The sequence below is a fragment of the Carcharodon carcharias genome, chromosome 6 (assembly GCF_017639515.1).
Source record: "Carcharodon carcharias isolate sCarCar2 chromosome 6, sCarCar2.pri, whole genome shotgun sequence".
NCBI classification, from domain to species: Eukaryota; Metazoa; Chordata; class Chondrichthyes; order Lamniformes; family Lamnidae; genus Carcharodon; species Carcharodon carcharias.
Genome location: NC_054472.1, coordinates 140,074,647 through 140,086,895, shown reverse-complemented (window position 1 = coordinate 140,086,895; position 12,249 = coordinate 140,074,647). Strand labels below are relative to the sequence as shown.

Genomic DNA, 12,249 nt, shown 5'->3' with positions numbered 1-12,249 from the left:
GGAGGGCAGGGGGTGCAGGCAGGGCGGGTGGGGGGGTTGTGTTGGGGGTGGGGGGGGGGGGGGGGGGGGGGGGGGGGGGGGGGGGTTGCTGGTGGGATGGTACACTAGGTGATAATCAATGGGTTTCCTTGCCATGAGACTTCATGGGGTCTGAAGTCGATGTGAAGGGCTCCCAGGACAACTCCCTCCCGACAGTATACCACTGTGCCACCACGTCTGCTGGGTCTGTCCTCCTGGTGGGGCAGGACATACCCAGTGATGGTGATGGTGGTGCCTGGGACATTATCTATAAGGTATAACTAGTCCCCCAGATGTTAATAAGGCAGACTTTGCAGGATCGACAGAGCTAAGTTTGTCGTTGTTTCTGGTGTCTAGGTCGATGCCAGGTGGTCCATCTGGTTTCATTCCTTTTAGACTTTTTAGCAGTTTGATACAATGGAATGGCTTACTGGGCCATTTAGAAGTTAACCACATTGCTGTGGATCTGGAATCACACAGCCAGTAGACCAGACCAAGTAAGGACAGCAGATTTCTTTTTCTAGATGTTCTAGCTGTTTTCATAATAGAAAACGAAAATCTATACTTTGCCACTGTGGCTGAGGAATTGTTTCTGCCTTTTAATATGATGCAACAGAATATTTCCTCTCTATCCAATTACCAAAATGATCTAAGAAGCTAACTGCAAAAATAAGATTTGTTTGGCAATTCCACTTTATGGGGAAAAAAAGGGAGGCAATGAGCATTTTCTTCCTCATTTCTAAACAGCTCAACTGCAGCCATAATCCTTCAGCCTGGATGCATAATTAATGCTGAGGATACCTTTCTCTCCAGGACTGGTAAAATGGCTGACAGAAAATGCACATTTCTATTCTATTGCCTCTCTTCCTCGTTAGCTGAGATTATCTGCGAGCAGAAAGATACTCTATGTGGTGGTATATCAGAACAGGTGACAAACAAATATGGAGTGGGCCAATTAATGGTCTGTAACTAAATAATGTCAAAATACTGGGTTAACTTGGCTTTGAAGTACTTAAATAACAAAGCATACTTACCCGTTCATCAATAATTCTCAGAAACCATCGTTTCGTCAGCTTGTGCTTTCTTACTGCCTATTAAATGACAATAGAATTTCACAACAATTAAAAAAAGGCAATTGTTTGCTTGTTTAAACTTTCCAAAAGCGCTTTACTGCAATATAGATGAATGCACAAGATTGATCATTTTTCCAAAGCAGCCGATACACTGATGCTAAATTTGTCAAATCAATTACATTTTGACCAGGCTAAAACCTTAAAGAATTTGGTGAAGTAAAGTTAAAGCTCTCAGAATAAAAGGGAAAGTGGCAGCATGGATACAAAGTCAATGAGTGACAAAGTATTGGTGAATGTTTGTTTTTCAAACCGGAAGAAAGCATACAGTGGAGTTCCTCAGGGGTCGGTACTAGGACTACTACTTTTCTTGATATATATTACAGGTAGAGTACTTTAAATCTGGCAACTTGGAACCTCGTGTGCACCAGATTTCGGAACTTGCCTGTTTTCGAAAAAATAAATTTAAAGTCCTTAATTCAGTGAATAGGATTCACAGGAAAACTAACTGATATGATTGCAAAATGTTTTAGGTTAATGGCCACATTGCTGCTGATATTAATTCATTTTTCACTCATTGGATTTAATAACTCTTTCATGCCTCCCCCACTTACCTACAGGTGGGGTCGAGGTTCACTAAGCCACTTAGAGCGCTGGAAAAAATGTTTTCGGACAACGCCAATTTTCAGGTAGCTAGATTTGAGGTACCCTACTTGTAATGACCTAGATTTAGGCATGCAGGGCACAACTTCAAAATTTGCAAATGCCACAAAACTTGCAAGTAATGTGAACTGTATTGAGGATAGTGGTGTACTTCAACAGGATATAAACAGGCTGGGAGACTGGGTGGACACTGGCAAATGAAATTTAATGCAATTGTTATGAGACAGCCTTTTGGTACAGCTGAGAGTTATTTAAAAATCCCAGAAGCAAACTTTAAACAACTGTCATAACCTATATATATATATTTTTTAAGTAGTATGTTTGAGTTGCAACTCTAAATTCTGGAATCTGTTCACCAGTTCGAGAGGTTTTACATTAAACCAAATGAAACATTTTATTAATTTACACAGGTTAAAACATAAACATGGCTACAAATTTCTCCTATCATAACTTTTAACAAATTCCCAAACTAATCTCCATTAAGGCAACAGCAACCCATAGATTTTTACCAGACACCAGGCAAACCATTTTCACCTTGCAAATTCAAAACAAGGTTTCTCTCACTTTGGTTCCTGTGGAGACAGTTGTAGGCTTACAGCTAGTTTGATCTTACATTGCCTCTGCTCTGCACACATGACAACTGCTGAAGTTATACCTAGCACAGCTTATTGAATGTAACTTCTCATTGTATCATCAGCCTCTTTAAACAATAAAACCCCTTCCAAAGTACCAATTTTATTAGTAATATAAACATATTTCTTGGTCTCTTCTAGCTAGATGCCAGATTTCACATGCCTTCTTAAATGCTGTATTCAAAAAGCGCAAATGCAAATGCAGGGCTACCTTTCTGTTTACATCACAAATTAGTACACATCAAAGCACCCAGGCTAGCTGGCTTTAATCCAATTAAGACACACCCACAGACTAAACCTCTACTTTAAAAGAAAAATATTTTCCAATAATGTTTTTACATTAATAGCTTCATGACAGCAATGAAGTGTGAAGTGATACATTTTGGTAGGAAGAACAAGAGGCAATAAAAAATAAAAGCTACAATTCTAAAAGGGGTGCAGGAGCAGAGACGCCTAGGCATTTATGTATATAAATCATTGGAGGTGGCAGGACAGTTTGAGAAAGTGATTAAAAAGTCATAAGGGATTCTGGGCTTTATAAATAGAGTACAAACACAAGGAAGTTATGACAAAACTTTATAAAACATCAGTTTAGCCTCAAGTGAAATATAGGGAAGAATTTTCAGTTTGACATGCGGGGGACGGGCCCCACGCGTCCATGTGTAAAATGACGCACAGTGGTGTCGGGAGAGCGCCCCAACGTGCCATCGTGATATTTCATTGGGCGGGCACATGATGAAGTTCGATGTGCGCCCACCATTAATTAACGGGCCAGTTAAGGCCCTTTCGTCTTCAATTGACTGTGATTTTTAGGTGCCCGTGCGATCTTTGGGTTGGCGCATGGGCAGGCGGGTAAGAGGCTTTTCTATGAACCTCATTCACGGGCGGGACAAGAGGGCTCAGTGGGGTCATCAATCTGCTTTGTGGAGTATTTATTGGAGAAAGTATTTTAAACTTGCCTGTGTGATCTGCAGTAGTTCATAATGCATTCCAGCAGCTTTCTGTGTACTTTTAACCTTCAGGTCAGCACTCTGCAGTCAGGAATCTTTAGCAGGCCTGTAGCTTTCAGGACTTCTCCCCTTAGCCTGGGTATGGGATCTGATGTGTCCACTGGAGGCAGGTCCTCTGAGGAGGAAGGGAGGGCTAGAAGGAGGCAGCGGCCAGGAGTGCACATCCAGCCTCCAGGGGAGCCACCTTTGGGAGTACAGGTGCAGGCACAAGGGGCGCAGGGCCAAGAGGTAGTCCAAGGTGGAAGAGGCCACAGTAGATGCCATTAGCCTGCTGCCAGGGTATACAGGTGGCGAAGCAATTATCTCAATATGTCTGAGGTGCAGTGCCGGAGGCGGCTCCAACTGTCAAGGGAGACAATGAACCAGATGATTGGCCCTGAGATCTCCCTTGTGTGGGCAGACACCCCATGCCAGTGGCTCTGAAGGTCACAGCTACCCTCAACTTCTATGCTTCTGGCTCCTTCCAGGGGTCGGTGGGTGATCTTTGTAGTGTCCACACTTGTGTCAAGCAGGTCACAGATGCTCTGTTCAGGCATGCATTGACCTTCATCCACTTCCACTGGGAACAGGCAAGCCAGGCACAGTGAGCCAGAGGCTTCGCAGCCATTGCTGGCTTCCCCCGTGTCCAGGTTGCTATAGACTGCACACATGTGGCCATCAAGGTGAGCCCAGTGCCTTTGTCAACAGGAAGGGCTTCCACTCCATGAACGTGCAGATAGTGTGTGATCACAGGATGCAGATTCTACAAGTCTGTGCAAGGTACCCAGGCAGCTCCCACGATGCCTACATCCTCAGACACTCCCAGGTGCCGGGTCTCTTCAGTGCTCTGGCCCGGCTTGATGGCTGGATGCTGGGTGACAAGGTCTATCCCCTCAGAAGGTGGTTCGTGACGCCTCTTTGCCATCCAAGAACAGAAGATGAGCAGCGGTACAATAGGAGCCGCGCCTCCAAAAGGGCTGTGGTGGAGAGAACCATCGGTCTTCTCAAGATGCACTTCCGATGCCTGGACTGCTCAGGAGGCGCACTCCCGTAACCCCCAGATCGTGTGTCGGTGATAGCGGTTACATGCTGCACTCTACACAATCTTGCGCTGGAAAGGGGGAATGCAGTGGATGACGAAGACGTCGACTCATTGTCTGCGGCTGCACACGACGAGTCCAGCACTGATTCTGAGGATATAGACGGGCTGGTCAGATGGGCTGATAAGTGCTAAATGGAATTTAAAGTAGATAAGTGTGAGGTGATGCACTTGGGCAGGACAAACAAAGCACGGGAATACATGATGAATGCTAGAACCGTGGGAAGTAACGAAGATCAGAGGGACCTTGGTGTGCATGTTGACTGGTCCCTTAAGGTAGTGGGACAGGTACATAAAGTGTTTAAGAAGTTCACCAGGATTCAGTTATGAGGAGTGATTGCATAGACTGGGGTTATTTTCCCTGGAGCAGAGGAGATTAAGGGGGGGCATGATTGAGGTGTATGAACTTATGAGGGGCATAGATAGGATAGACAGGAAGGAACTTTACCCCTTGGCAGAGGGATCAGCAACCAGGGGCATAGATTTAAGGTAAGGGGCAGGAGATTTACAGGGGATGTGATAAGTAACCTTTGCACACAGAGGGTAGTGGGAATCTGAAACGCACTGCCTGAAAGGGTGGTAGACGCAGAAACACTCATAACATGTAATAAGATTTGGATGTGCTCTTGCGATGTCATGGCATACAAGATTATAGGCCTAGTGCTGGAAAATGGGATTAGAATTCCTAGGTACGTGTTTGACCTGCGCATCCTCAATGGGCCGAAGGGCCTTTTTCTGTGCTGCACACCTCTGACTCTATCACTCTATGACCGAGCAAAGTTGCAAAAATAACAAATTTAACAACCATCAGTGCTATGGATGTTGGGAGGAAATTGCGTATTTCGCTGTTGGCCTCAAACACCTGACCATGCCACCCCAGCCTCACCGACACCAGTTGACCTAGGTGCATGCCGCCTCTCCAGCTCAAGGGCCTCCGGCTCGAAGAGGCTTAAGATGAGGTGGTGAGCCTGGCCTCCTCCAGTCCTCGCTCGCTCCGAGGCATTATGAACATTCTTCTCCTCAGGAAGAGAGAACACCATTCATTATGGCAAATTGCACATGGACTCTGCGCGTGCATGCTGCACCCCAACTACAGTGGGCCATATCAGGCCTCCAGTGCCTCCTCTCCCCGCTACCGCTGATCACTCACACAAAGATAGTACGCTTGCTCCCAACCACTGCAACAGCCCCTTGGACACATGCTGCGTACATCATTTTAGGAACCACACGGTATTTGCTCCCGTAGCAAGGAGGCGCAACTACGTGCAGCATAGAGGGCAGCAGATGGTTCTTTGCCACGACACCTTGAGGCTCCTCTTCCACCCCTCATCACCCTGAATAGACATGTGCTAGGGTTCTGAGTATGCGCCTAGTTGCATCTCCTGTCCCCAGACTAGTCATATGCAACTAAGAGCAACACATGGTGCAGGGGAGAACTCATTTCCTCATGAGCCACTCAGGCTGATCTAAGCATGGGCACTATCTGCTTGCCCACCCAGCGAAGGAAAAATGCCCTACATGACTCAATACAGTCACGACAGTAAGACTTGGGGTGGGAGGGTAGCTTCATAGGTTAAGGCTACCTGCTGGGTTAAATGCCCAATGCCAACATGGTACGCATCCTTCCAGAGAGCAACAAATTGTTGAAGCGCTAAAGGCACTGGATCCAGGTGCGCTGCACCACGTCACGGGAGCTCACCACCTCCTTCCAGGCACGCTTCATTATGTTTGGTGGCGGGGCCTCCTCCTCCCATCCTGGGGGACCAACACCTCCAGCTGTAATGCCACCTCCTCGAGCAGGACAGCAAGGCATTCATCTGAAAAATGAGGGATGTATTGGCCCCCCGCTGGCCTACCCTACAGCCTGCTCTGTTCCTGTGGTAGACCCTCCAGCCTGGCCTGCTCAGCCAACCCCCTGTGGTGCGCCTTCAAACGGGCCATTGTCAGCAGCTTACAGGAAGCTGCCAGACCTTCTTTTAAACAGACTGCCGGGTCTCCATTGGACTCAGCAGTCTGTACATGCCCACCATCGCCCGCACACTCCCGCTATCCACGGGAGTCGGCAAATGCACTGGGCGGGCCTTAATTGGGCTGCCTGTGTAAAATGGCGGCACAGACCCGATCACTGGCGGTAATTGGGTCCATGCCCACCCACACCCACTCTACCCCCACCCCCAAATGGAAAATTCTGCCCGTAGTGTCCAATTCTGAGCATCACACTTTAGGAAGGATGTGAGGGCATTTGAGAGGTTGCAGAAAAGAATTACAGGAGTGGTTCCAGGGATTGAGGGGCTTCAGTTACAGTACATGAATAGATTGTAGGAGCTAGGTTGTTTGCCTTAGAGAAGAGAAGATTAAGTGAAGATTTGATAGAAGTGTTTAAAATTACGTGGGCTCTGGACAGAGTAGATAGAGAGAAACTGTTCCCATTGGCAGAAGGGCCGAGAACCAGAGGACACTGATTTAATGTAAATGGCAAAAGAACCAAAGGTAACATGAGGAAAAACATTTTTTATGCTGCAAGTAGTTAGAATCTGGAATGCACTATCGGAAGCGTTACAAGGACAGATTCAATCGTGACTTTCAAAAGGGAATTGGATAATTACCTAAAGAAATAAAAAATGCAGGGCTACGTGGAAAGTGCCAGGGAGTGGAACTAGCTGAATTGCTCTTGCAGAGAACCATCACAGTCAAAAAGAGCTGAATGCTTCATTACGTGCAATAACCAGTCTATGATAAATGTATTAAATATATTATGGCTCAAAAGTCAACTTCCAGCTGTGTTGTCTTTGACACCATCAGCTATGCCACTTTAATTGTCACACTGCAATGACACAATTTACCCACTGATACCTGTGAAGCAAATGTGTGAAATGCTTCTTCGAGCTTGGGACACCACATTGTTATTCACTAAGTGGTTTCTCATCACAAGTAAGTTCATTCAAAATATTTAATTGAAATATTCCAAACTTTTATTGTTATTAATTAAATATTATGTTTCATCCCTTCGGGTTTTAACAATATATGCATTATAAGTTTGAAGCATTCAGCTCTAACTTGCCCACAGTTCTAGCACTATGCTTGCCAGCCTTCATGCTTCCTATTAATGTTGTTACTGTCAATTGGTTACTGACCATCAATGCTTCCACTGTGCTTTCCTTGTCCCCCTCATCATTTGGCTGCAATTATGGACTTTGCAGTCCATTGTCTGAAAACAGTGATCCCATCCATGCCACTAGTCAGTAAGCAGAGGTATAGTTCCTGCAGTATGGCACAAAAATAAGCTCTGGCGAATGAAAACCAGTTGAAAAACAACTTATGCCAGTTGAAACAGGGAAGGAGACAGTGTTAATACTTACATGACATGGGAAATAAAAGAGCCTTAAAAGTTAAAAAAGTGAGCACAAGGGGAACTGAAGTAGAAAATTAATACCATTCTTTCAATAGGGGAGTAGCAAATTGATGTACAGGTCTGGCTGGAGTAGTCTGAATTTGGAACAAGTGCTTCTTGATGCCCAGGGAAATTGGAATCCCTTTTCACTGTTCTGAGAGGTTGCCCCCGACAGCTGGGGAATCTAGAACAAGGGGGCACAGTTTTAGGGTAAGGGGACAATCATTTCGTACTGAGATGTGGGGAAATTTCTCCACTTAAAGGGTTATGAATTTTTGAAGCTGAATTTTCCCCCCATTGGGGGGGGCGGGGGAGGTGCGGCGGGGTGGTGGTGGTGGTGGTGGTTGTTGGGGTTGATGGGCGGGCCAACTAATGACCACCCAGCGTGACGTCCGCACAGAAGTGCAGGCGGGGCGGGGGGGGATTCCTAAAATCGATAGTGTGCTCTTTCACGCAGCCTCAGGGAGATCAGCTCTAAATGTGAAAAAGCTCATAATAGAAAAATAAAATTTCCCTAACATGTCCCCTTGTGTGACAATGTCACATGAGTTGGGACATGTTCATAATTTCCAAAAAAACTTTATTAACATTTTTAAAACCCTCCATGAAACGTCATCCCACCCATGGATAAGGTTTCCTGTTTTTTCTAGTTCCCGCTGGGGCTCCAGGCCTGCCCGCCAACCTTAAGGTTGGACGGGCAGGACCACTAATTACTTTAATTGCTCTGTCAATGGCCTCAGTTGGCCATTGACAGGTCGGTGGGCGCGCAGCTGATTTTGCTGTACCCCCACCTTCCTGAAAATTTAAATGGCGCACGGTGACGTCGGGAGTTCTGCCCGACGTCACCGCGGGTCATTTTACGTGTTGGCGAGCATGCCCCGCCCCCGCTCATCAACAATAAAATCCAGCCCTTGGAATTCTCTTCCCCAGAGGATTGTAGATGTTCTATCATTGAACATATTTAAGGCTGAGATAGACAGATTTTTGGTTTTTCAGGATATCAAGCAATATGGGAAGTGTGCAGGAGCCTATGATCAGCCACCCATGATCATTCTGAATGGCAGAGCAGACTCGATGGACCATATGGTCCATTCCTGCTCCTATTTCATATGCTTTACTGATGTAAAGTCATGGTTTATCCACAAGAAAGCTCAAAGCTCATATTTATGGGTCTGACAAAAGGTGCTACTGAATGCAGTAGGGATACAGGGGGAGGCAGTGGTGTAGTGGTATTGTGTCAAGAAGAGATATTAATGTCTATAATGTTTGTTATTAAAATTTGAAATTATTGTTAAATTGGAATTGTAGTAGGGTCTGTGTCTATGCGTGCATCTATGTCTGCAGCGCTTCACTTGCACTTCCCTCAATTTAGTCTACTGCATTCGCTGCTCCCAATGAGGTCTCCTCTACATTGGAGAGACTAAATGCAGACTGGGTGACCGCTTTGCGGATCACCTTTGGTCTGTCCGCAAGCATGACCCAGACCTCCCTGTCGCTTGCCATTTCAACACACCACCCTGCTCTCATGCCCACATGTCCGTCCCTGGCCGGCTGCAACATTCCAGTGAAGCTCAATGCAAACTGGAGGAACAGCACCTCATCTTCTGACTAGGCGCTTTACAGCCTTCAGGACTTCATATTGAGTTCAACAATTTCAGATCATGAACTCTCTCCTCCATCCCTACCCCCTTTTTCAATCCCCCTTTTTCCAATTTATAAATTTTAACAAAATATATTTTTTCTTTTCCCACCTATTTTTAAATTTATTTCGATCTATTGTTTTATCTCCACCTTTTAGTACATTTCGATTCCTTCCCCCCACCCCACCCCCACTAGGGCCATCTGCCACTAGCTTGTCCTGCTTGCTACCCTTAATGTCCCCGTTAGCACATTCCTTAGATAATATCACCACCGTCAACACCCCTTTGTCCTTCTGTCTATGACATCTTTGGCAATCTCTTCTTGGTCTCCACCTATCACTGGCCCCCTATCTAGCTCTACCTGTCCCACCCCCCCTCTACCAGCTTATATTTCACCTCATTTCTCTATTTCCTTAGTTCTGATGAAAAGTCACACAGACTAGAAATGTCAACTGTGTTCCTCTCCGCAGATGCTGTCAGACCTGCTGAGTTTTTCCAGGTATTTTAGTTTCTGTTTCAGATTTCCAGCATCCGCAGTATTTTGCTTTTATCTATGTGTGTGCTTGTGTGTGGCTTAATTGGAATAAAGCTGGCTAGTCTTGTTGCTTTGATGTATAGCAGTTTGAGATGTTAATTGGGTAAACAATAATTAAGGATAGAAGGTAAAGAGTACATTTGCATTTGTTGAATGACCATTCAAAAGATTGGGTGAAATCTTGCACCTGTCTAGAAGACACCAAGCAATGTGTTTTTTTTCCAGCTTAATAATAAAAATTGGTGGAATGAAAGGATTTATTGATAGATGTAAAATTTAAAAAAACTAGTAATATTTATATTCAAATGGGAAGCTAGGTATAAACAGAAAGGAGTTTGTGTGCGTGAATCAGAGGCATTTAAGATCTAACCAGCCTGTAAGCCTACAACTGTGTCTGAAAAGGAACCAAATTGCAAGGGACCTCATTTTGAATTTGTATTGCCAAATGTGCTTTGCCTGGTGTCCGTTAAAGCCTATGGATTATTGTTGCCTTGGTGAAGATTTATCTAGGAGTGATTAATTTGGGGATTTGTTTAAAAGTTATTATGGTAGTAATTTGTAGACATGTGTATGTGTTTAATTAGTTGTTAAGTTAATAAATGGTTAATTTAGTTGTATATAAAAAACCTCTTGAGGCTTTATTCCTGAATTCAGAGCTGCATCTCAAACATTTTCAAACAATTGAAAATATAGGTTATGACAGTTGTTCAAGTTTCTCTGGGATTTAAACAACTCAGCCTTTAACAACTGCTGTGTCATAACAATTGTCACTGGACTAGTAATCCAGAGACCTAGTGTAAACCCCTGAGAGCCTAGGTTCAAATCTCACCACGGTGATGGTGAAATTTGAATTCAATAAAAATCTGGAATCAAAAAGTCCGATGATGACCAAGAAACCATTGTCGATTGTTGCAAAAACCCATCTGCTATCCTTACCTGGTTTGGCCTACATGTGGTTGACTCTTAACTGCCCTTGAAATGGCGAAGCAAGCCATTCAGTTCAAGAAGCAATTAGGGATACGCAACAAATGTAGGCCTTGCCAGTGATGCCCACATCCCATGAAAGAATAGAAAAAACAGATCTATTAGACTTATGCTGAGCAAACTTTCAGACGGATCGAAATTGCATGCAATGCAGTACTCCACAACATGATATCTGTTATAATTAAAACAGAAAATGCTCGAAGTACTCAGCACTATTTTTGTTTTCTACTTCAGATTTCCACAACTGCAGTATTTTGCCTTTGCGCAATCGTAGCTTCTATGGGCAGAGTATTGCGTTCATCAGGTGGGCGTGCACCTGACCCGAACAAGCATAAAATGACGTCAGGCGAGCATCCTGACGTCATTGAGCACTCACGCAATATGTCAGTCGGCGGGTGCACGCGGGAGTCGACAATTAACAGGCCCATTAAGGCCATTAAAGTTCTAATTAAATGAAATTTTTTGCTGCCCATCCAACCTTTCAGTTGGTTGGCAAGCAGGCGATAAGGCCAAGTGGTTTTTGGATTTTTTGCGAAACCTCATCCACGGGTGGGATGAGGTTTCGATCAGTGATTTAAAAATAATAAAATATTTTCAAACTAAGCTCTAACATGACAAAAACAGAATTACCTGGAAAAACTCAGCAGGTTTGGCAGCATCGGCGAAGAAAAGAGTTGACGTTTCGAGTCCTCATGACCCTTCGACAGAACTAAGTAGAAATAGGAAAGAGGTGAAATATAAGCTGGTTTAAGGTGTGTGTGTGTGTGGGGTGATGGGGTGGGTTGGGTGGGGGGAGAGAAGTGGAGGGGGGGGGTGTGGTTGCCCCCCACTCCACTTCTCTCCCCCCACCCAACCCACCCACCCACCCCCCCACCCCCAACACACACACACGCACCTTAAACCAGCTTATATTTCACCCCTTTCCTATTTCTACTTAGTTCTGTCGAAGGGTCATGAGGACTCGAAACGCCAACTCTTTTCTTCTCCGCCAATGCTGCCAGACCTGCTGAGTTTTTCCAGGTAATTCTGTTTTTGTTTTGGATTTCCAGCATCTGCAGTTTTTTGTTTTTAAGTTCTAACATGTCCTTGCTCATGCGACAGAGTCACACGAGGGGACTCGTTATTAGCATTTTTAAATTCTTTATTTTTTATTTTCAAAATTCTTCAGCTCCCTGAGGCAGCCCTGTGCCTCAGGGAGCTTTTACTGCACACCCCCCACCGGCCCATG

At 45.0% G+C, this 12,249-nt stretch overlaps 1 protein-coding gene across 2 annotated transcripts in view; it reads right to left on the bottom strand.

Moving 5' to 3' along the window:
- Nucleotides 1-12,249, bottom strand: part of ndufaf6 (NADH:ubiquinone oxidoreductase complex assembly factor 6) — a 37,800-nt gene that overhangs the window by 13,093 nt on the left and 12,458 nt on the right. Inside the window, exons 1-2 of one of the 2 annotated variants that reach the window (XM_041190066.1) lie at nucleotides 7,606-7,699; nucleotides 1,053-1,109 (exon numbers count right to left, since the gene is read on the bottom strand). In XM_041190066.1, coding sequence (XP_041046000.1) covers nucleotides 1,053-1,109; nucleotides 7,606-7,608 — 60 coding nt within the window. In that variant the 5' untranslated portion in view covers nucleotides 7,609-7,699. Of the gene's footprint in view, nucleotides 1-1,052; nucleotides 1,110-7,605; nucleotides 7,700-12,249 lie in introns of those variants that run through there. The other variant, XM_041190064.1, reaches the window with a different exon arrangement.